This window comes from Dermacentor albipictus, chromosome 5, assembly GCF_038994185.2.
Source record: "Dermacentor albipictus isolate Rhodes 1998 colony chromosome 5, USDA_Dalb.pri_finalv2, whole genome shotgun sequence".
Classification (NCBI taxonomy): Eukaryota; Metazoa; Arthropoda; class Arachnida; order Ixodida; family Ixodidae; genus Dermacentor; species Dermacentor albipictus.
The window spans coordinates 152,430,164-152,455,344 of NC_091825.1; the positions used below are offsets into that span (position 1 = coordinate 152,430,164).

A 25,181-nucleotide genomic window follows, 5' to 3' on the forward strand; every position below is an offset into this window, starting at 1 on the left:
ACCGTCTCCGCGCGTCGTATGCTGTATGGGCGAGTGTAGGAACCCGAGGGAAATCCACGATCGCGGCTCAGTCTGGCGCGCGCGAAGGAGGAAAGCGTAGTGCAAACGCGCAGTCTTCCGTCGCGCTAAATGCCGTGAGGTATATGAGAGGAAGAGATGGGCACGGCGTTGTGCTCCGGAAGCAACTGCGTATTTCGCTACCGGGCTCGAGGGGAACTGACGATCGCGACTCAATCTCGGGCGCGACAAGGAGGTAAGCGCGGAGGCAGCGCCGGATGGAGGTGGGTGTGGGGCAGCTTCTACTCCACCAGCAACTGCGTACGTAGCGCGGTGCGCGCGCCGTATTTTGAAAGCAATATGCAGACGGATTATACCTATGTGCATGCACGCTGTGTTCCCGCCGCTCAGTTACGTTGAAACGATAGAAGCAACGAAGGTCACTTCGCTCGGTTCTGCTGCCGCGCTTGCTCACAACAGCGTTTTGAGGGCGAATGTCCGCGGTGATCGAGTGTGAGGTGTTCATGTTTGCTTGTGCGCGTTGACACCATGCTTGTTAATTTAGATGGTAAGCAAATGTTTCCAAATTTATATGGCGGATAACGCTACTATCCTTACTTGGTATATATAGCTATAGCTGTCCACTAATTTGCTATCGCAATGGATGCTTCGCCTTTCGGTCGAAACTGCGACTTTTTTATTTCTTTTCCGTTTTTTTTCTCTCGGTTCGTCTTGCGTTTTCAAAGCGTAATTTAGATGAAATTCGGGGAAGGGGAGGTAAAGGCAAGGCACAGAAGACCAGGACTGTCTTGTTGTTTGTGTTCTTCCTAAGTCCTGGTCTTCTGCGCCTTGCCTTTACCACTTCAAGCATGAACCAACTAGCCCAAGCAAGAGTTTTACTTAAGGGGAGGTGGTCCGGAGTGTTGTTTTTCGCAAGAAAATTTGAGTTGTTTTGAATATTTCCTTCACAATGGGGAGAAATTCTGAATTTGTCGGCTCTCTGCAGTTGTGTGTTTTACGAAGTTTAAAGAAAACTATTTCTAGGTGCAGACAGACCTAGAAAAAGAAAAAAGACGGCAAAACAAGAGGTTGCATAGGAATTCTTGGTATTAAGGTTCGTTTGGCTGCACCGGACCCACACTGCACACCGCCGAGTTTCAGTTGCACCTCTGGTTACGCGAAGCTGGGAAATTAAACTTTTTTTCACGGATACCGCTCTAATAAAAACATTGATGTAGATCACTGAGGGTTTCCAATCGGGGAAGTATTCAGCTCTCGTGCGAATAAATGGCACGTCGGTTGCTGTATGGAACCAGCTAACTGGCATTCATCGTTATCAGAGAATCGTGTTTATATGCCACTGCTGTTGATGATGAAAGCTTTGCAAGCGCAGTCCGGCAGACCCCTCCTGCATGGAGCGGTCAGGTTGCCCACTTGAAGAAGAAGCACGCGTCTGTTGTCCACGTCTTCAATTTCATCGACAGAAAAACATGGGGTTCGTCAGAGGACTCCATGCTACAGTTGTACCGAGCACTTTTTATCGGATTCCTACACTATATCTCTCCCATGCTTGCGAAAACATGCAAATCAAATCTTCGAGAACTTCAAGGCGTTCAGGCACAGACACTACGCGTTTGCCTCGGCCTTCCGCTGAGCTCTCAACAGCAGGAGCAGTTATAATGGCTCAAGACCATCCGATTACGACTTTCATTACCACCGACACGCTTAGGGCCCGTATTCGTCGCGTTTCACGGATGCAGTCAAGCTCTCTTGCCTGCCTGCCTGCCAGGACGACAACCACAGGCGTCATTCTCCAGCGTAGCCAGCACTCGTCGTGCCTCCCTACCGTCGGGTTTCACACACTCGGCACGTTCACCGCCAGCATTGTGGTGTTCACTACAACCTGATGAGCGCCTGTTCGTTCCGGGAATAAGAAAGAAGACTGTCCTGCCCACCTTGACCTTGAAGCTAGCAAGTCCGGATTGTTTGCACACTTTTTACTTTGACCGAGCCCACATATACACGGACGGCGTTTCCGCCGAGACCAGCTCCACCGGCACAGGAGTTATACGATCACGATCAATAATTCAATTTCTCACTTGACAACATCGACCGGTTTGGAGATTGTTGCCCTCCGAGGTGCCATTCATTATATTAACAACCAACCGGCTAATCGGTGGGAAATATGTGCCGACTCGAAGGCGGCCCTACATTTTTCTTCGACGCGGAAACGACTTGTGTCGGAAATACGCGATACGCACCATCGTATGATCGCGAAAGGACACGACGTCGTGTTTCAGTGGCTGTCGGGTCATTGCGGTATCTCCGGCAACGACCTCACCGACGAAGCTGCTAGAAAAGCACACGAAGGAACGAACATTTTTCTGTGCCTTTATCCAGGACTGACGCAACCCAGCACTGAAGCAAACTAGCGCACCGTATAACATTGGAGAATTGGTACACACTTCAATTTGCCCAGCATCGATTGCATTTTTTCGACGCATATATGCAACTGCGGCTGCTGCCTGGGCGTCCCCGAAGTGAGGAAACAATGCTGTGCCGCTTACGCCTGGGCGTTGCATTCACCACTACATATATATGTTTAATTGGAATGGCTGATAGCGCCGAGCGAAATGCCAGTGGTGTCGAAGAGACTATAGTACACCTCCTGTGCTACTGCCCATCTTTTGAAATTGAAAGACATGACCTCTGCAATGCTCCAAATCAGTTCGACAGAAAACCATTCACATTGGGCAAGACCATGACCTCGTATATCGCAGCTACAAAAGGCCGCAAAGGCGCTGAAGCGATTTTTGTAGACTACCGGATTGAGCGACCGCCTGTGATCCGGACTGAGTGACCTTCAGTGGATATAGAGCAGCAAACTGCTACCAGGTCTGCGATATCCAACAGCGGACCTAGAGAGAACTGGAGTGTGACAAGCTAGCATAGAAAGCCTGCCTTAACACCTGGATTAAGTTTATCCCTGCCGCCTACATAATGCAGAATTTTCGCGACTCCGCACCAGGGGCGTAAGCTAACAAGATCGATCGCTTGCGCTTGCAGAGTCGTGCCCTATCGCGTTGTTGCCATAGCGAAGGCGTAGCAGGCTGAACTTATGCTGGTGATTAATGCATTTACTCTAAGCGGTTTCCGAAAGCTCCGTGCCGATGGTTTGTCTTCGGCCGAGAGGCAAACTGCGCGCGCGCTTATTTTTATGTGCCATGTGTCTGCAACCAGACGCGGTGCCGCTGAAGGCACGCAGCGTGCGCGCGGGAAGGGTCCGCGGATATTAAATTTCGCATAAAAAAGAAAAAAAGGAAAACAACACTGTTTCATTAAGCGCAATTGTTTCACCCACACAGCGGAGGCAGCTTAAGAATTTTTACATACAGTAGGTAGAAGCGTAGAGTTTGCGTAGCGTTTCGAGCTAAGCTTCCAATAAGCTCGTGTGGAACGTTGGCGGTTTGCGCCTCCCGTTTCTCCTGGGTGTGCTGCTGTACTAGATAAACTTTTTTTAGCCATGTTTAGTGCGTATGTTTCCTTCCAACTATATCTACTCTCGCGTGCGCAGTACTGGTGGAAAAAAGAAAGAATACACATGGTAGCTTGTAACAGCGTTTCAGAAGACGCTCGCCTGCTGAAGAAAAGGTGAACCTGCGTTTCTTATCTGTTCGACGAGCGTTATCGCGTGTTTCCTCAATTAGAGAGCAAAAGAAAGAGAGAAAGGGTATATAGAAAGTCAGCGTGGTTAACCACCGGTACTTCTGCTTGGCTAGACGACACGGGGGGAAGGGGTGAGGGGATAGAAAGAGAAAGGAGCGCAAACGAAGTTAACCGTGTGCGCAACCCAGCACTATACGAGTATGGCAACAGTAGCAGGCAACGTTCTCAAAGTCTATTATGCAGGTCCGTGGAACTCTGAAACTTCAGCAGCGCAGGTACAGCTTGCTGCGCGGAGTTCCTTTATAGGAGTACTGGACTAACACATTCTTTCCTATAGTGGGCGATTGTCTAATCTACCAAACACTTCGCGCATCACTTGCCTACCGGTCGCGGGCGCACGCAATGGAAGTGTGTTTCTCGTCCCACTTGCATCAGTCGCATGTAGGGCTGTCGGCCATGCCAATGAGGAATGCGTAAGAGTTAGCAAATTCGACGTGGAGCCACATAAGTTGAAACACTGTTTGCTGGTTCCCGTCGTGGTTTCTCATTAAAATTACTGAAAATCTTGCGCTGGTCTCTGCGGGAGCTGAAAGCATGGCTGCTCGCCATCGTGGAAATAGCACACGAATTTGCCTAATTTTTCTCCTCCTACTTTCGAAAGAGTTTGTGAATTTCGAAATTTATCATATTCAACACAATATTGCGTTATGACTGTGACAATATTTCAGTGATTGTGTATGCTCGCAGTGTTTTCCGTGAATGCGTTTAGAAGAATAAATACAATTTATGGGAAATTTATGCCAGTAAACGCAGATACAACGTAATAAGTACAGTCACCGGAAGGTCTGAAGCCACCGGCACGATGATTAGACAAATGCATGCGCACCCATCGTTCTATTGGCGGATCGGCAACCACAAGGTCAGAGTTCCTTCTAGTGGTTTAAGTGAATTCCCCAGGGCCGTCGGACGCGGAAGCAGGTCGGTGCGTCGATGTGGCTCGACTTCGTGTGGCTGACGCTCGGCGGCCGTGGTTTCCTTAATACATTCGTGACGCGCTTGCGTAGCAGATTGACAATGGCTGTTGCTGGAGCTGGGGGCTTTCGGCAGTCCTGCCCTATCGGAGAGTGAGGTAGACAATGTTTTCGTGCAAGCGTGCTCATGCCGAACAACAAATCACCACCGATGGAGGAGCCAACATAGACGTACACCCATGAGCAGGAGTGTGCATACCCCGACTCCCGGGGGAAGGCAAAATATTTTTCGCAGCTTGGTCACAGAGTGCGAAAATGATTACTTAAGTCTAAAGTTTAACAGGTGAACCAAGACCGCACTGTACTCGCCGATTTTCATCTGCGCGAGCCTTCACGAGAGCTTATCGAATGCCTGACAGTGCTGCATGGGATGTCTGCGGCTGCGAAGAAGACATCGAGCGCTTATTGTGTCACTGTCCTGTATTTGATATACAAATACAATGTCGAATGCATGTCGGATGTCCGTGCAGGCGCTGCTGGAACACCGTGACCAGTCATCGGCACAGAAGCTAATGAAGGATCTTTTGTGCTCTTTTGAGAGCGGCTGGCTTGTGCGCGTGCCTTTGACTGTGCGTGGTGCACGTTCCACGTATAGTGAATGTGCGCGTTCGCAAATTCTTCGCGTCTCTCCTTCTCTCTCTCTCTCTTCTTTCTCCTTCCCCGGCGCAGGGTAGCCAACTTTCCTGGTTAAATTTTGTGTTTACCATTTCTGCCTTCTCTGTTTATTTTCTCTCTTCCAGCTGGGCGTCTAAGGAACGAAGAAATTGCCTTTCTCTTTTTGAAAAACCAGTGGTCGGTAGAAAATTGCTCAGAGTTGTCCGTACGGTTGCGACGTTTGTTTACGAACGTTCGTTCCTGCTATGGAAAGTTGTACCCACACATGCTCGAATGCGGCGTACACGCGCGGAGAGCTGCAAGCTCGAGAGTTGTCTCTCTCTCTCTATAGGTTTTTACGTGCCAAAACCACTTTCTGATTATGAGGCACGCCGGAGTGGGGGACTCCGGAAATTTCGACCACCTGCGGTTCTTTAACGTGCATCTAAATCTAAGCACACGGGTACTCGAGAGTTGAGCGGTCGCCGGCGCTGATAATTCCTCGTAAAAATAAATAAATAAATAAATAAATAAATAAATAAATAAATAAATAAATAAATAAATAAAATGAAAGAAAGAATGAGGGAGAGAGAGAAAAAAAAAAGCTCGCGCAATAGCACACCTGCGATCGAACCGCTTTTCGCTGCCGTCTCCCCGCGGTTCCTTTTGTTGCCTCTCCGCGTGTTGGCGGTATATAGCGCCGGCCACGTAGCGAGGCGATATCGCACTGGGCGCCGGCCGGCACGCCACAAGCGCGCGCCAGTCGGCGAACTCCGGCGTGCGGTTCGATATCGAGCTGGCGGCGTTTGGCACCGCTGGGCGCTCGCTAACGATCCGGGCCCCGAGTTCGGGTCCGTGGCGCGTGCCCGCACCCGCAGACCCGCGCCGTCGCCGCTGGTGTCGGCCGCTTCCTTCGAGAAAGCGCGCTCGCCGCGACCGGGCAGCCTTGCGGGTTCATCGACCCCGGTCTCCCACCGGCCGCTCATTGTTTCCGCGCAGCCGTTCTCTCGATTACTCTTGCTGACAGGCCCGGAAGAAAACCACTCAGCGTCTTCGAGTTGGCGGTTTTCATTTTTTGGGGGGATGATGTGGCCTTCGACGGGACGTTCACCAGAGCTCGCTACCCTTTGGCCACTTTGAATCGAATTAGGTAGCTTTTATTTCTTCCACGTGTGGGGGAACGGTTCCCTGGGTTAAAAGCTGCGTGGGAGCTTGACAGGAATTCTGGGGCCGTGTTTTTACGTAGCGGCTCTAATTAAAATTAAATAGTGGACAGCTGGCTTGATAATAGTCGACACGACACAGCACTATCAGATAAACACCAGCTGATGTTAGGACAATGTCATTTGGACGAAAAGGTAACAACGGAATTTCTAGATACTCGTATCTGCAGCAGCACACAATAACTTTGTTGAAACAAGAACATATATAGTAACACTGTATACCTACGTACTACATGCTACATACCTGCATGCTAAACCACATAAAATACCGTTGAAATAAATAAAAGAAAGAATAAAATTAAAATGGATGCAACTGTTGATATTTTCACATAAAGAGATGCGCTAAAAAGTAACGATAATTTCCTGCGATGATTGCATCTAGTAATTAAGATGTACGAATGCTACATATTAACAAAATGTACTTCAGTTAGCTGTGCGTGAGATTATCCAATTGCTATAGTTATATAACAATGCAAGAAAGTTATGTGCCAAATTTCTGTGCCAAACTTGCCAAAAACGTGCCAAGTTTCTGGTTACATATCCGTATATATCCGCAAATTACGTCGTAGAACCTCTTTTCTTGCTCTTTCACCTCGACAGTGTACCATTGCCATTACATGATGGTATTTACAAAAAACGTATGAGAAAGGCGAAACAAAGAAAAGAAAATTCGAGTAGAACGATGATTTCGTTTTGTTGTCATTGTTGTTAAATTTTTTAGGAAGGAGTTGGTGTCTATATAGGAGGCGCTGGCTGTTACTTGAGAATCACCTCAGGCAGGCTAGGGGACTATTTGTTGCCGCCCCGTTTTGAAACGAATACCAATAAATCATTATCAACATCAGCATCATGTTATGATGCTTCTTTTCGAGGAGAAATAAGTAAAGGAACACTAGAAAAAAAGAACTCGTATGGTTTCTAAAACTTCAACCCTTAACTTTTGTATACCTGCGACTTTGTCGGTGCATTAAGTTACTGTATTTTATAAGTGAACCGAGATGAGACAATCGGTTATCAATCCTTGACTTCGTACGAAGAGGCCAGTCGTACAGTACGCCAGTACGTTTTTTTTTTCATCTCGAACCTCGCTTCAGCAATAAATGCATGCTCCCAAAGAACATCCGCGTTCAAGGCCTTACTCGCGCTATTAAGGTTCTTGCGGTCTACGGGGCTTCATGACAGACTCTAAGAATGCCGCCCCCTACCGCTATGTAGTGTACGCGCTTTGTTCGTGCTTGTCTCCCTTTCTTTCTATTTCCCCCTTCCACTCTGTTTCTCTTTTTATCCCCCTTAACCCTTCCCCCTGCGCAGGGTAGCCAACCGGAACTACCTCTGGTTAACCTCCCTGCGTTTCTCTGCATTATTTTCTCTCTCTCTCTCTATGCTAGGGATTTTCTGAAAACGAACATTAGTTTCGGCGTCCCGCCCGTTCCCCACAAACACATTATGTCGCATGTCCGGGTGGTCGTGCGGAATCTTACAGCAGCATAGATATAAGACGTCAGCAATGGGTTGTCCACCTGCTCGACGCGTAGTCGGTCAAGACCGTCTGTTTTCAAGCAGGGATAGATCTAATGCCCGAGAATGAGCGGTGTGCCCGGATTAGGTGTGGGACATTGTATTCGGTCGAATGCATATTCAGATTTAGAATTGCGCGAGCGCCAATGCCAATCAAAGACTTAGAACGCAGTTTAGATGAGAAAACAAGAAACATACGGTGATATTCCCAGCCTGTACGTATCCAGCGTGCTTTAAGAACAGGCGCCCTGCTTTATCTATTCCTCCCGCTTCTCCGAGAAGGAGGGGCAAGAAGTCAAATCACATAGTGCATTTTACTGTGCCTAATTCGCGCTTTCTGTTTTTGGGTGTACGGCTTGGCATTACTATACGGGCTCCGTAAGCGTACACAGAGGTTCTTTTGGGACGATGAACGTACGAACGTGAGCAACGTTGTGTATTGCATTGAACACGTGCTAGCGTCCCCGCGCATTCTTTTGGGAAGCCCAAGCATTTTTGACACGCGGGAGTTCCGGAGCTTCGCCACGCAGCAGGGTGAGGGGTCTGTGCCGCCCGGTTGTGGGAGTGCGATGTGAAATTTATCTAAGCCATGGCACCGTGACAACAGAGAGCTTTCGTGTAGAACCGCGCGACTGATTGATTTTTCAACACCGCGAGTTCTCGTTCTGGCGGCCGTAATTTTCAATATCCCATCAAGTCCTAGCTCTCGCCAAGGCAAAACCGTATTTCTGTCGTGGCAACCGAACGATTCGTTGTCGCGACGGGTGCCGTCGCGATGACACGCGTTTTTGTGCATTTATTTCGTTTGTTTTCCCCCGACTGTCTCTGTCATTGCACTTAACTGACCGGCGTGACGAAAGCCCTTAACAACAGTGCGATCCTTCAAATTGTTCAAGGTCAACTTCGAAGAAATTTTACTGAGGCTGAATTGGTCGGTGCCTATTAAATGAGCAGAACACCTAGTCTGGTTAACCTCACTGCCTTTCACCTCCCCTCCCTCCCTCCCTCCCTCCCTCCCTCCCTCCCTCCCTCCCTCCCTCCCTCCCTCCCTCTTTCTAGGAAAGCTGCATAGATGCTAATCGGCTAATCTTTTTTAAAGTATTATTAACAGCCTCTAAATAGGCCTTAAGCAGACGACGCGGTTCCCTGTGGTTATGGGATATGAATCAAATTCCAGGTGATGGCCTTCAAGATCTTCAGCAACTTACGGACGCCGCTGCTTCATCTCGAATGTGCTACCAAGGTGCTGATCTACTTCTCAATGCTCCAGCTTCTGTGCCATTTCTGGAAAGTGGTAATAGCGTTCTTTAGCGTTCTCTCCCAGAGTGAAAGAAGCCCGCGAATGCACGCAAAGTGCCTCGAGCGGCCAGTCGCGCGGCAATCTTGCGTGTATTTGCGGGCTTCTTTCACGCTCAGAAAAACACCTTTTTGTTCCACGTGTCGAGCAACAGAAAGTTGCGTAGGGAGTTTTTCATGTTGCTCTACAATTTCCTAAGTGGCACTTTTCATCGAATTATAATATTTGAGAAGGTGATTAATCAATGAACACCAATTATCTGGTTAGGTTAATGAAAAAAACAAATTGAATCAAGTGGCGGCAAACAACATTATCTTTGTTCTGTCCAGCTACGTGACATTTGCACATTTTAAGATCTTGTTGCATGACAGTTGGGATCACCCTGTATATGCGCTACGAGAAATTAGTATTTTTTACCCGAGCCTAAATTCTGATTGTGTTGGGTTTTACCTTATAATACACGTGCTGCTACGAAGCTTGAGGTCGGGAGGGAAGTTCTAGAGTCTTATTGTCGTTTCCGCCACACAGAAGAGAGACGGTTCTCGATAACACTTACGCTGCAGCCTCTGCACGTCAGCACAAAACGTAAAGAAAGCGCCACTCTTTGTTTCCCCCATTTTACGACCGCGGGCGAGAAACAGCAAGCAGTCGTCGCAGCTAGCAGTGAACGAAGAAGCGGTGCGGGATAGAGCGGGCCAGCAAAGGCCCTGCGCTCCATGGTGCGTATGAGCAATAGGTTGGCAAGGATGGCAACAACAACAGCGATCACGAGGGTCAAGGCACTGAGGTCAGCTGCCATAAAGCTTGCACGAGGTTCAGCGGAATGACCCGTGCCTAGACGAGCGAATTATTACGACTTGGCTGTATACTGCATGCAGATGCTAAGGTTGTGGTTCTTAGCTGCTCGACGAGAAATAAAGAGCGCGTTCATTCTGGAGCAGCTTTTTCCGCTTGTGATTATTTCCTGTAGTTAACGTTCAAATGAAGAGGCTGGGATGAACCGTAATAACTTAAGTGGAAGTTTCAGATTGGGACCAACTCCAGTTTCCCGATTGAAATACACAACCACTGGACCAATTTTAATGACACTTGTATTTGGCAGAAAAAGTTAAATTGCAGCACCTCTAGGAAAGAATTCTGCTTTAGGACCTCATTTAGAATATTGCAACAAATTTTTAAGATCAAAAAGTAAATGCAACAAATTTACAAACCTGTAACTCTGGACCAAAATCAGATATCGGAGTTCTGCAAACTGCATCTCAAGCAGATGAATAACATGTTCGGGACCCTTTAGGAATTTTGTTGAGTCCCGGAGAGTGTCTAAAATGCATTGCACTGTTCTGGAAATCTACAATAAACTTCGACTTTCAAATTTTAAGCGTGATATATGAATTGACAATTTACGCTAAATTCTTACACTGTTTACGAGTTTTGCAATAATCCTGGTTCGGTGCGTATGGTGGGCCGCCTATGGTCGGGAGCCTATGTTTGCGACCTCCTGGAGCATAACGGCCTGAATAAAGGTGACTTCGGAAGGCAAGAAAGCGTTGGATAAACTTAAGTTCAAGGTGTGGTACGGTGCGTTTCTGCTATTTCTGAAAAATAATGCCATGCAAATATGTCTGGTGGACAACTTATGCAGGGCGTGCAGAGGCAGAGCTGCATTAATTAAAGCGCACCGCAGGGTCTAGGCGACACAACGGGTCGCACGTCAAATCAACACTTCTGTGCCCACCGCGATAGCTTTGCGGCTGTGGCATTTCTCGAGGGCGCGAATTTGACCGAGGCAGCCGCATTTCGACGGGAGCGAAATTAAAAAAACGCTCTGGCCTTTTGATTTAGGGACACGTTAAAGAACCCCACGGTGCCAAAATTAATCCGGGGTTCGCTACTTGGGCCTGCCTCATAATCCGAGTGTGGTTTTGGCACGTACAGCCCCATAATCCAATTCAAGTTTAATGCTTCTGCCATGGTGGGATGTGCCATGTGAGGCAATGACAAAGCTCAGCCCTCTCAGAGGTTATGAAATATGGCGTACAACAACGCCTCAAGCAAACACCGCTCCCTTTGTGTTTTGCGTACTACGCAGCCAAACAGCAGTGGTGCATGCAAGGCAACGTTTGGCATCAACTCACCAGTCTTGTGTTGGACAAAACGCTGAAAAAATTAGACATGCACCGTCAACATCATCGCTAATTATCGTCAATCGAAGGAAACAGCACACAAAGCTTCGCTTACATCGATTCGCATAGTGCGTGTGATCTGCATCATTTTTGTCCTGCCTCTTTTTGCGCTCAGTCACTCTTAAGTGGAGCTCTCGCCTGCAGCTCCCAACTAGAGACTCGCTCCACGGCGGTGATGAACGCGCTGGGAACCGAGCTGTAACAAGAACCCGGCGCCTGGAGCAGTCTAGTGGCACTTTCACCGTTAACGCTTTGTGACGCGCCTGTTGCCTTCTCCGGTTTAGAGACAGGCGCTGTCGCGGAGAAAGCGCCTGGCTGGAGAGGCGTCAATTACTCGAGCACCCCGCGTTGCTCGTTTACCGCGGGGCCCGTCTCGCACGGCCGCCCCCTTTGAACCCAGAAACCCGGAAAGAGCTGCTTCGATGGGTCGGGCCCGCTCGCGCATGCTGGATGGCGGCGAGGCGGAGGTGAGCGCATAGCAGCACCCAAGCTTGCAACGGGGCGCTTGCATTGCGCTGACAGGGAGAGGAAAGAAGAAGGGTGAAGACAGGGAGGTTAGCTAATGTAAAAGCTGCCTGTCTGTCTTGAGCTGGGGTCAAAGGGTAAACGAAACTGATTATGATAGAATTAAAAAAAAAGAGAAGGGAAAAGTTGTTGCGCATAAAACACGTTGCACCATGCGACACCTAAAGTCTATCACTAATTCCACATGTCCTTAGTTAAGATAATTAGGAAGCGGAACAACCCGTTTAAATACTTGTCCGTTGAGGACGGTTCTGACTAGTGTTTCAGGATCCCGTCCTCGGACATTGGAAGATCGTCAACTCTGTCAAGCTCCACCGAGCACTCATCACGCCGGCTGCAGAAGACCCGGACCCTGTCGACCTCGAGTATTCAGCCATCGTTAACTACCACAGAGGGCGTCGCTTGCGATATCCACCACCCCATCGAAATCTAAAGACAGAAGATGCCGCTGCCTGGCGTAGGCTCCAGACAGGCACTTACACGAACCTACACATATTACATCGGATACAGCCCACAGCCTACAGGGACGAATGCCCATGGTGTGGGGCCACGCCAACCCTATACCACATTACGTGGGAGCGCACACTACAAAACATAGAACACCTAGACATGAACACCACGAGGGAGCAATGGGAGGCACTGCTGTCCAGCTCGGCCCTCGACGACCAGCTCAAGCTGATAAAGAGAGCTGAGAAGATGGCAAGAGCCAGCGGAGCCTTGGACTAAGGGCCCCGACCATTAGCGGTTTTCTGATTATTCTTTTCATAAAGTTTATCTATCTATCTATCTATCTATCTATCTATCTATCTATCTATCTATCTATCTATCTATCTATCTATCTATCTATCTATCTATCTATCTATCTATCTATCTATCTATCTATCTATCTATCTATCTATCTATCTATCTATCTATCTATCTATCTATCTATCTATCTATCTATCTATCTATCTATCTATCTATCTATCTATCTATCTATCTATCTATCTATCTATCTATCTATCTATCTATCTATCTATCTATCTATCTATCTATCTATCTATCTATCTATCTATCTATCTATCTATCTATCTATCTATCTATCTATCTATCTATCTATCTATCTATCTATCTATCTATCTATCTATCTATCTATCTATGTCAAGCTCCATTGGCAACTCTTTTCTAGGAATGTGTACCGACTTCATTCGTTCACAAAGGAGATGCCTTGCCACCTCTTGGCAGTCGCAGTTGTCCCGTGCGGGAATGTCAACCAGTCTAATGTCGAATGAATCATGGGCATTCGTGAATGTCATGTTCAGCCAGAGAGGGCACAAAAGTGTTGCTTTGACCTCGTGGTGTGCCAGGTGAAAGAGACAGCTAAAGACACGCACATGGTATGGAGACAAGAGTTTGTAAATTATGTTTAAAAACGATTCCCTCATAGTGGTAGTGGTGGTGTCTCAGCAGGCGGGGTTAGCCTGGCACACACAGCCGGCAACTGTTCCGCCTGAGCCTCCTGTGAGTGTCACTATGTGTTTCACCACCTGTCGAAGAGCCCCGTGTCTCGCATGAAGGTAATCAGCAGTCGTTGCATCCTCTTCATGATTGGCGCGGGCCTTATGGGGAAAAACGACGTCTTCAAAGGTCGTGTGCGAAAGACCATTTCTTTTGCAGGTCTCCTACCATCGCTTCTCTTTCTGTGTCGAACTGCGGGCATAGACGAATGTTCGATGTTTTCGATATCACCACAGAAGGCACACAGCGGGGAAGCGCATCATCCAGTCTTGAATAACCAAGTCGGGGTGTAGGCTTAGTCGGTTCTGATGCGCTACAACATCATTGCCTCTTCGCGAGTAAGTCCATGGGTCACACAGACTTGGTGTGGAGTCTGGTGGATCGTCCTAACTTGATTGCGGGTTGCATCCTTAGAGTTCCGAGAGAATGCTTGGCGCTCTCGATTTTGGGACTCATGTAAGCGCTAGGCGTGCAAGAGCGTCAACTTTCTCATTTCTTCAATTCCTACCTGCGATGAGATCCACTAAAATTTTGCCCTTTCTCATTAGATCTGTAATCAGTGCCGGAGATTGCCTTGTAAACTTCTCTCGAGGTAGACCACGGTGTAAGCCTTGTAACGCTGGCACACCATATCGCGTGTCGAATGAATTTCAGTTCTCGCGATAGAGGCCGTTCTTATGGAACTTTCTGAATTCAGATAACGCTAGGTTGCAGTAAGCAGTACCTTAGCTAGGGGGCGGCACACCGGGCGCGTGCCCCCTCCTCACCCCGAGAGAGAGAGAGAGAGATAAATGAAAGGGAGGAAAGGTAGGGAAGTTATAACCAGACGCACGTCCGGTTTGCTACCCTGCACTGAGGGGAGGGGGTATAGAGATGAAGAGAGAGAGGAGGGCACAGTTTCGCGCGCATATGAAGGTTCGGACCGAGTCTACAAACGGTCGGCAAGGCCTGTCGTCTTGAGGTACTGCAATAACGCTTTCGTTGCTTTCTGTGCCATCGGTGCGCGCGGACATGAACCAAGGATCTCCATTTGCTGGTATTGGCCTCGCCGACGGAGCCGCCCGGTCCACCTATGTAGAAACCCGACCAATTGCGATCCTCTTATTCAGACGCTTTATCTATCCGCGTCCAATCATTATCGTCCGTGATCAACCGCACTTCTGCGCATGGCGCGGCCACGTGGGCCCCTATCTTAAATGTGATCTGCGATGGGGACACAGTGCTGCAAATGCTGATAGCTTCGTGCGTGCTATGTTCTCGCCCCTCAGTTCACGTTGAAGCGAGAGGCAGTGCGAAGGCCAATTTTCTCGCTGTTGAGGGCCATATCTTGAAAGCGATCTTCTTACGTGACGGACGGACGGACGGACAAATTCTTTTCCTCGTTTGGTAGGCATAGAAATGCTCACGCATAAAAAAAAGTCTGGAAATGTTGAGCAAAGCGTGTATTTTTCTATACACGTGAACTGTATACTTCTTGGATCGACACTGGGTCTCCTTGTCTCGCTTTCATGCTCATCTCCTGTAGCTCACTTGCCCATGTCGCATAACATTCCTTCAGGCACGGCTTCTTCTTTAGGTGCGGGTGCCTTCATTTCTGCCCGGCTTGCATTTCACCCCGCTCACCCAGCGTGTCGCGCCCGTCGTTATATCACGTCCCAGCCGCTCTGTACCCGCTCCTTTTTTCGTCCCTGCAATGCATACTGTACCTCAGTAATTCCTTGCGGTGCAGCGAAACCAGTGCGCTGCGTCATCTAACCAGAAAGCGCCATATGACAGGCTCCTTCGTTGCCCAGCGTTGTCCGCCTCCGATCGCCATCTCATTGTGCGCCTCTGATTGCTCTCCGTGCATCGCCGCGTTAGCGAAAACTTCATGGAAGGCTTAGTAGCGCAAAATGGGTGAGCCCTGCTCTGCGCTTTTGGCTTATACGATGCAGTAGCTTCAGCCACACTGCATGAAATTGGTGAGGCAGAGTATCGAAAACCCTGTTTTCACATACGCGCGCACGTTATACGAGGGATGCCCCAGAAAATGACAGCGCTGTCGCAACGCTCGTGTATTCGTCGATGCCACCGCGCAGGCATGCGTGATAAGCGCAGCAGCGTTCCGCGACCGAGAAGACACTGTCGGTATACCGCGCGGCGTTTGACCCTTCGGGGCTTTGTCGTGCCGCACTGCGTGTGCCTTTCTTGTTGCCGAAAGGCTTCATCATCGCCGTCCTTCTCTTCCTCGCGACGAGTATTTGTGCCTTGAAGGGGCGACATCGAATAAGCTCGCCGAGCTTCCTGCCGGGAGCTCCTGTATATTGAGCTTGCGCCACAACCCATAACCTTAGATCAGCGAGCTTGCGGCCTCTCGGCGAGAAAAGAACCTCGAAAACTCGTATTAAAGATGAACTTAGGAAGAATGCCTATGTTATTCATTCGTTCCCCAAGAATCGAGCTAAGTTGTTGCGACAAGGAAAAATTGGGTGCTAACCATGGCAGGATGATTGACACTGTCGAGCGATAGTTTCCCGAAATGCCTGCTGAGTTACGCTGCTGCGGAAAATTATTAATTAACTCTATTCGTTAAAACGGTGCGAGTCGCATGTAGTTGTCGAGACTTGTGGACGTGCCGTAGTTCACACGGCAGGCCTCATCCCTGCCTGACGCCATCACACGGCCCTGCCTCACAGTGCGACAAGATTACAGGCACACTGTGTATGTGTTGCGTTTAACAGCTCCTATGGCTGCATAGCGTCAGGTATGCTGTAGCCAGGGCCTAGCGAAGCGTTTGCCGCGTGGCGAAGTGCTTCGAGGTTTCCAGGTTAGGTACGCGGCTCAAGTGCAAAAAACGGGAGTTCGTTAAAGAAATAAACGAAGGAAACTTTTACTCGCCAGACGTATTGACATTTGGCTTAGTGTTGCTTGGCATATTTCGGTAACGACGCGATGTAAGAAATAATCAGCTTTTAAGCAAAAAGAACGTTTTCGTGACTGGCTTTCTGATTTACAATGCAAATTGTTTGGGGCAGTGTAATGTACTTGTTTCTATTACTAGAGGGCACTTTGTATGTTTATACATTTTGTAGCATTTTATGTCTTCATATTATCCACAGCGCACACGTGGCATTGCAGTGGGGTGTAGAGGCGTATGGAGAGGACCTGTTGCCTTTTATTGTATGACCAAGGAAAGAGTAACCGGCGTCAGTTGGTCTCCTATATACAAACACCTAAATAAAAGTCGAGAAATAGTAATGCAACAGGCGCCACGCTAAAATGTCATGATGCACTCGTTGTCCGGTTACCATCAGGTAGCCATGGCCGCACGCACGCACTCACGGACGCACGATGTACCGAAAGGGCAACTGAGGCACAAACCAAAACTACGGCTGTTGGGTGCATACAAGCTGTTGGGTGCATAAGTAGTGAGCTGTTGCAGCTTATTACAAATAATGTGGATTTTCTTTCTGTTGTATTTTTTATTTATTTATTTATTTATTTATTTATCGCTTGAATATTTAGGCGCAACGGATGGTGTACCTAGAGTCACATGCATCCATACGTGGCCGTGGTAGGGAGCCCGCCTCGGCTGCAAAAGGTCGTGGGCTGAATTCCCACCACCGGGCACTTAGCGGTTCGTCGAAATAGGCACAAGCGTTCCCCTAGCATGGCTCTTGGCTTTCTTCGGGAGCGACACGGTTGGGAAATGAGCCTGCGCCCTTACCGCAACCGTGGATCCCTTGCTTATCGCACGATATTTCTTGATGATTTATGTGAACAGCTTTTTATTTGTCAACGTGATTACACCATGTGACCCTGCTAACGTTAGCCAAACTGTGCCGAGAGAAGGGAATTAAACGCTCAACGTAAGATAAGATATTAAAACATAAGGTGTTCGGTCGTCAGAGTTCTGGCGACACCTTAGGCCTTAAAATAGTGTCTTGCAGTCCGTTTTTTTATTTACTTCTATTTGTTGGAACAGCTTGGCTAACGTTAGCTGGGACACCCCATAACAGGACACGTATCTCCTTAGCGACTGCGTTGAATCTACAGCGCCTATAACGCCTTCTATTGCAGGGAGTTCCGTGGCTCGGAGCCGGAGGCTAAGCCGCATCTGCGCCGTGCGTGCTGTGAAGGTAGTTTTACAGCCGAGCCGTATATGTCTACCTTTCCACACATATTGCAGCGAAGCTGTTCATGGCCAGGGTTCCGTGCATTTTTGTTCTTCGTGGGCAAAACCTGCGTGCGCCGATCCCGGAGGTAGTGCAAGCTTCGAGCCGTCAATAATAATAATAATAATAATAATAATAATAATAATAATAATAATAATAATAATAATAATAATAATAATAATAATAATAATAATAATAAACGAATTGAACCAATCACTATTCATTGTTTCAAGTCGATGGGTATACTGGAACCTTTTGTGAACAGCACACGGACTCACGAGTAGGAGGCGTTGTCATATACCGAAAGGAGGAAAATCTGGAGCACGCTTAAGCTTCGCCTTTAAGAGCGCAACGCGACAGCATTCAAAGATCCCCGATTGCTTCTCACGCTTCCCGGGAACGGCAGCGTAAGTAGACGTAATGTTTACCGGGAGACGCAGGTAACGAACGGTTGTGCACAATGGTGAGCTTTGTGGTTCTTTTTTTTAAATGGGTAAGCATTTCTATGGTTACCCAACGAAAAAACTGTCCGTACGTCCCTCGTTCGCGTAAGGCGATCGCTTTCAAGATAGAGCCGGCCACTTGCGGAAGATAAAGACCACGATCGCGCGAGCAGTGAGTGGCACGAGCGCGTCTCTGTGATAACATGTACTATCAGGCACGCGCCGCAAGTGTGGAGCAGCCGCGGCTTCGGATCGGAACGTCATCAGCGCACCTGGAGCCGCCAGCTGCAGTATAGCTTGGTTGCCTCATCAGTTCACGTTGCGCCACCTTCCGCACCAGTTCGTGCCACCGCAGCGCTGTCGAATTTACCCTAATGGTGCCAAGACGACCGCAGCAGCTTAGTGAAGAAGAACAGAAACGCAGTAATTCAGAGTAATCAGTGCCAGAAACAAATTAAAGACTCTGCGCAGGTCGGGAAACTACAGCAACGCGCTGCCGAGCGCAACAAACAAGAGGAACGACGCCGTGCCGACGCCGCCCGATACCGACGTTCCAGGGAAAGACGCGTACGTCTCCTCCATTTCCTTCGTCTCCCTCGTCATTTCACCCGACGTCCATATCCGCTGCGGGCTCTCTATAACACGAGTGAACATTACTTCTACTCACCCCTTCTCTACGTCGTCTCGTGCAAGTCTCACTTGACAACTCGGTGTTGAAACCGCGCTTCACCGTTTCACGATCCTTTCGCGGTCGTTCTCGCAGTTCTACCAAACACACCAGGGCACGACCACTCAGTACCACGTCGTTACTGCGAAATGCTCACGCATCAGTCAAATAACTCCCTGAGGAGATTCTACGTACAATTGTTTGATGGTGTGCAAGAAACCGAGAGGGTCGCGCCGCTCCTACTAAGACAAACTTCAAACGGCAGCTGAAAAACGCCGTCGCGTAAAAAGGGGCTTGTGTTTGAGTTACCGCGTTACAGAATTATGTTTTCACGTATGTTCAAATTACAGTCCGAGGTGATCATGTGTCTAGGTTCTGTGTAAGTCGTACTTTACGATTTTTCTGATGCATATACTTTCAAAACATCAGTCAGTGCAGTAGCTTCTCTGCACTATACACGGAGGGTCTGCGTGGTTGGGAATGCACGGTTTGCTTAGGAATGATGATTACCGAAGCGATGGTTGACGATGGGCGCGGGACGCCGGAAGCTGACACCAGATTTTCTGCGACGCACGGCCCTTAACGCTGCCGCGTTAAAATGTATGTACGACCATACACCCTTGACTCGCAAGAAGGCAATACCACCGACTGTAGGGATGTCTTTGCCGTACAAACGAAAGACGAAATTGTGATATCCGCTGTGTATGTGTCTCCAGGTACATCTAAGTGCGATATCGAGAAGTTCGTGACCACACACTTCGTCATGGGTTAGCCGTGATGACACTACCCGTGTGGTCATCATTGGAGACTTCAATATAGATATTTGAGAAGGAATGGTTCTAGAAGAGTGCTAAAAGAGTTTGGCTTGAAGTCCCACACCAATCAACTCAATTCTTTTTCAACAAAGTAATCTGTAATAACTTAGTTAGTTAGTTATAACTAACTAACTAAATAAATAAAGATTATTATAATCAACCGCCGGTAAGATTTGAAAACAGCACCTCTAGCACCGAAACCCTGCACTGAAACCATTACGCCACGGATGCTTTTAAATGCGAAACATTTTTTGGCGAACATTTGTCATTTTGACAGTATCTATTTAACCGCCTACGTCTTTGTGCTCCCACGGTCGTTTCGTTAACTTGTTATGTACCGAAACTGGCATAGTAAGACAAGAGTGTATGACGAACATAAATGACCGGTTATGGCATGGATATTATGACATGCATGTCATGTAGGTTAATGATATAGCCACCTACGTCTCTCATGGTCGTTTCGTTAACATCGTATGTACAAAAATTGGCATAGCATGACAAGAGTGTACGAAGAACATAAATTATAGGTTATGACATGAATGTCATGACATGCGTGTTATGTAGGCCATGAAATAACCGCCTGCGTCTGGGGCTCTCATGGTCGTTTCGTTAAGTTGGTAGCAACCTGGGAGGTGTTAGGTTGGTTCGCACAACATCGATTCCTACAGGGCATGGGATCTGCCGTTTCTTATTTTTTTATTTCCAGCTTGGCTATAAGCCTAAAAGGGGTTTGCGATCACAGATCACACTCGTTTTGTCTGTTAAAGCATCCAATATTCACATCACATCTTCATCGCAGTCAATCGTGTTGTACACATCACGTACTTTCACAACCGTTTCCACAAAATATTCATGCACATATCGGCCTTTAACCTCACAGTGTCTATATACTAACAGACTACGCCAGACTGCTTGCAGCCTGAGTCAAAAGATAACGTCCATCTGTTCAAAATTGCGTTCAGGCGGTAAAAAACGAATGCCATGTGGATTGAGGCGTAGGTATTACGCCACGAACGCATACATCGACAAGCGGCAGAGAATGCTTTTATGAATATTCTTGCGGAGAAGCCAGCATCTTGAGACGCTTGACGTGTTTCATTTGGGCAGCTCGACAAGCTGTGCCGCTATTAGTAGTAATTGTGCGTGTCCGCAGAGCATTCTACACACCCGCAAGGGAAAACCCCCAAAATGAGTAATCTTACACTCAGTGGTGTGATACGTTCCTTTTTTGCAGCTCCGCTGGTAGTCCACATTCACAGAGTCAAATCGCTCTGATTTTTTCTCTTTACTTTCTTCATCGGCAGGCGTTACTACCTAAACTCGCTATGGACGTGCGCGCCGTTACTTGAATTACGCACGCTTTGTGTGCGTACATTGCCATCATTTCCCCCTCTCACCCTTCCTGGGACAAGCACGTTGCTTGGAATGCTTTTCCATCGTTTTGGCAAAGTGCTGCCTGTTAGGTAGTTGGATAACATCGCAGAAATTTCGTAGATGCCTGCGTCACATGCTCGGTCGAGCGATGCCCCGGCTGTCTCTTTCGGAACCCGTCGTTTGGGGACAAACTTCCCGCGCTTCTCCAGGCGGAAGTGAGGCGCCACTGATGACGACGGGAGGAGGGCGACTTCCTGTGTGGAAGGTTACTCACTCGCAACCCGGATGTGACGAATGCGAAGCAAGTTTGCGTAGCGCTACGCTGGCAACGGATGTGACGACGACGCGGAATCGAAGCCTGCCCCCACGGCTCACTTGGCGCCGCGCCAGCTCGCGCCGCCGCCGCTACTGCGTCGCGCCCGCCTGCTGTCTTCGCCCTCCGCTCCCGTCCCTCTCCCACCTCACGCAAGCTCCACCCCGCGCAGCACACGGACTCGAGCCGCGACTCGAGCGTCAGGCAACGGGCTCGCCTATCGACTGCCGGTGGGGCACCGCGACCTGCAAGGAGGAATCTGAGAAAGAAATTGCTTCGACGACCGCTCTAGCTGGGCTGAAGCGGCGAGTTGGCGTTGAGAGAAGGCGAGAGAATAACAGCGACGTGCCCGTTCGAAGCGGCCGAACGCAGGCGGCGGCCCGTCAAAGCACGCTTCCGACTTGGCGGGCGAACACGCGGTCTCGCCTTGGCGTTGCATCGCCGGAGGCATCGCAGCGCCTGTCGGACTGGAAAAAGCTGGGAGCACCGTGCAACGCTGCCGATTGCGTCGGCGAAGTTAGTGTGTGCGCACAGTGTGTGTGTGTGTAGCCGTACCGTCGTCGCCTGCTGCGCACCGATTCGTCTCTGGTCTCCGCGCTGCATCGCTGAGCGTCGTCTGCCCCTGCTTTCGCGCGCGGCATCTCATCGTCGCCGTGCGATCCAGAGCAGATAGGGAGCGACGCGCGAGGTTCTAATAACGGCTACGCCGACTTCTGTTGACAGTTGAACGCGTGCTGCTAGCTGCACTTCTCGCGGATTGTGGTCTCGGTCTGCGCGTGGGACGCGTGAGCACAGCCCTTCTACACCTGGATTCTTTACGGCGCAGCAGCCGACAGCGCCCACGTCGCGGCAACGCTCAGAGGACACCAAGGTAGGCGATTTACCCTTGCTTCTGATGTCGTTTGCACTGCTGGTTATAATGCAACATTCTGTCACGCGATCGGGACAGCGGGAATCTGTTGTATCGACAACCTTCAGCATCACTTGTGAAGTCATTTATTCAGCGTATATAGACGAAACAAAACCAGTTGCTCTCCATGTTTTGTTCAAGCGAGTGCATGGTTTCTTTAATGAGTAACGTGCGTTTTTCCGGACGAGCTGAAATGCTTCTTCAGGCACCGTACGTGTCGAAAGTTGGCAAACTGTACCTCGAAGACTAATAACTGGCTCCAACTTTGCGAAACAGTGTCAAATGAGTTCCTCATCTCAAACGCATGGCGCTTAGTTATTCTCCAAAAGGACGGTGACTAGCCGCTTCAGGTACCTATATTGCTTTGGCTTACACTGCCGAAGTTTCCGCTCAAACAGCGCTTGCGTATGCTTCATTAGTTTTCAAACGGTCATATTTGCTTTTTGAGGGCGATGGTGATATGTGCGAGGAGCTTTCAAAAATAACTTGAGAAAGTTTCGTGTAACTTAAAAAAAAAAAATTAGTTCCTATCCTTTCAAGGCAGATTTGCGTTGTATAGCAACCGTCGTATTGCCCCTTGTTTCTCTCTGTGAAGCCAGAGCGAAAGGATTAGGTTGCTGTATGCAGGGAATTGGCCTCTCTGCAACTTGACATACAATCCTACAAGTGTCCACACCTCCCCCCCCCCCAAAAAAAAAGAAAAGAAGAAAGAAAAAGCACTGCATCTGGGAGTGCGTATATGTTGCCCCTAAACGTCGTTCCCATTAAGCGCCACTTTATGGAGAATAAAACTCATCCTTGACCAGAAGAGTCGCGCTCGGTAGTTACATATCGCTGCATAAGACAGGCTACAGGTACAGTATACCAATGGAGGCGAATTGATACCGATGAACGTAGTCGTTTCGTCCGCCGCTTCCTCCGCCACTTATGCTGCCTAGCAGTGCTCTTTTAACCCGTGGGCGCACTGTTTTCATATATATATATATATATATATATATATATATATATATATATATATATATATATATATATATATATATATATGTGTGTGTGTGTGTGTGTGTGTGTGTGTGTGTGTGTGTGTGTGTGTGTGTGTGTGTGTGTGTGTGTGTGTGTGCTTTCTATTTTAAACACTTGGTAATATGTTCATTTCGTCTATTTGCGTATTCAATTTTACCGGAGATACTACGCGATATAGGTACTCTTCGTTCAGAATGCCTTCCCTATTATACGAATGAGCACGCACGGATACGACAATCGCAGACTAACATAAACTAACGACACCGGTACAGGTTGTGATGTGTGTGTGATTTTGGTACCCCTGCACTGCCATACCAGGTAGCCTCCTCGTTTTTCTGTCTTGTTCTTGTTCTTCTTCTTCCTAAAAAAAAAGAAAAAAAAGAACACTTGAAGATTACACGAGAGGCTTGCTAGCACCTTCGTGCATGATTTTTCGCTCTGTTTAAAGAGTTGCTGGTGCCTGTATTGGCACTCGCTGCTCGACTTCTCTTACATGATAATTGTGCATAGAAAAATGTTTCGATGAAAAAAATCTAAACGACAAATACACCGAGATGACTCCCGAAGTTCGCATAATACTGGTACATATACAGTCCCCCGTGGGGCCCTCGTGAGTACCACGTCCCGCCATATTCTAGTTAGGTCAGAATCAGGTCTGATAAACGGATGATTTCCAGCGTACACTCGCATGCACTGCTGTCATAGGTGTGCCTGCTGCGCTCACAATCACAACGATGACAATGTTTGTAAGAAAACATGCATTTTTTTTTTTAGACTGGCTAACTATCTCTCACGGTTTGTATACTGTGTATGAGAGGGCCATTTCACGCATCAGCAATCTCATCTGAAGTTGCATGCCTGGCGTATAGCCAGGCTCAACTCTCCAACACCCACTAAAGAATGCCTCTCTCTCTTTCTCTCTCAGCTCGTTCATTTGCATTTACAGTATTTTTCAGCGTTGCGGCGGCTACTAATACCGCGTCCTAAACGGCACATACAGTGTGTGCGAGCGACGAGCAACTGGCAAGAAAATGGGCAGTACAGAGTCCCCTGGCAGGCTGATTGCAATTCCTTTTCCTAGATTTCCGCGTCAATGGAACCCTCTCCGCCCAGAACGGCCAGTGGTCTCCGCGTGAAAATTCGCATGTATTCCAGTTCAGCGGCAATCGCGCGCTTCCCATTTTGCACCGTGTTGGGGAGGCTATCAATCTCATCGGTTACTGCGGCTTTGCGTTCCCTTTGTTCTAGGTGTCGCAAACGCGGTCTGGCCGTTTAGGAAAGGTAAGGAGAAAGAGAACCACCTCTTCTCCGCTTCTGACGCGAAGCGCGCCCGTTTGACATGGCACGGCGCAGTAATGAGTTCTTGTTTTCCCACTGTCTGCCGGAAAGGGCGCGGCGTCCACCGAACATAACGAAGGCCCGGGACCGGGGAAGGCACCCAGCAGGGGGAGGAGACGAAGGGGTAACGAAATGACTAATGCCTTTTTGCATACTAGCAATGTCGTCTCCTTGGCGACGGCTGCACGCAACGGTGACCCCCGTGCCCACCACCCCTCTTCACCTCTGCCTGATCGAGCCTGTCGCTTGCGCGCATTGAGCTCAGCTGGCAGGGCCTTCTCGTGTTTGCCCCTCGCCCCAACGCATTTCGTCGTCGCCACACACCGTTTACCAAGCACGCTGCTACTGCATGCGCATACCATGATGAAATGTAATGGCGGCACGTCGCACCCCTCTCTCTTTCTCTCTCTCTGCAACACCCTTTCTGCTTTTCATGATGCCGTAGTGCTGTCTGTTTCATTTTCGAGTGCACTCTGTGACCAGTAACAAGAAATGCTGGCATATTATTTGGCATCTAAAGTCGGCTTGTACTTTAATGAGTAGGCCTTCTGCGCCTGAAGCAGGGGCAAGAAAATGTTGCTGACAGGTAGCAGTGGAAGGAAGTCTTCAATAGCAG

At 48.6% G+C, this 25,181-nt stretch overlaps 1 protein-coding gene across 4 annotated transcripts in view; it reads left to right on the top strand.

Annotated features, from left to right (window-relative positions):
- LOC135902392 (uncharacterized) overlaps window positions 1–25,181 on the top strand; it is a 553,623-nt gene that overhangs the window by 247,211 nt on the left and 281,231 nt on the right. Inside the window, exons 3-4 of one of the 4 annotated variants that reach the window (XM_070539201.1) lie at window positions 9,207–9,272; window positions 17,591–17,649. In XM_070539201.1, coding sequence (XP_070395302.1) covers window positions 9,207–9,272; window positions 17,591–17,649 — 125 coding nt within the window. Of the gene's footprint in view, window positions 1–9,206; window positions 9,324–17,590; window positions 17,650–21,377; window positions 22,169–25,181 lie in introns of those variants that run through there. The other 3 variants (XM_070539206.1, XM_070539204.1, XM_070539202.1) reach the window with 3 other exon arrangements.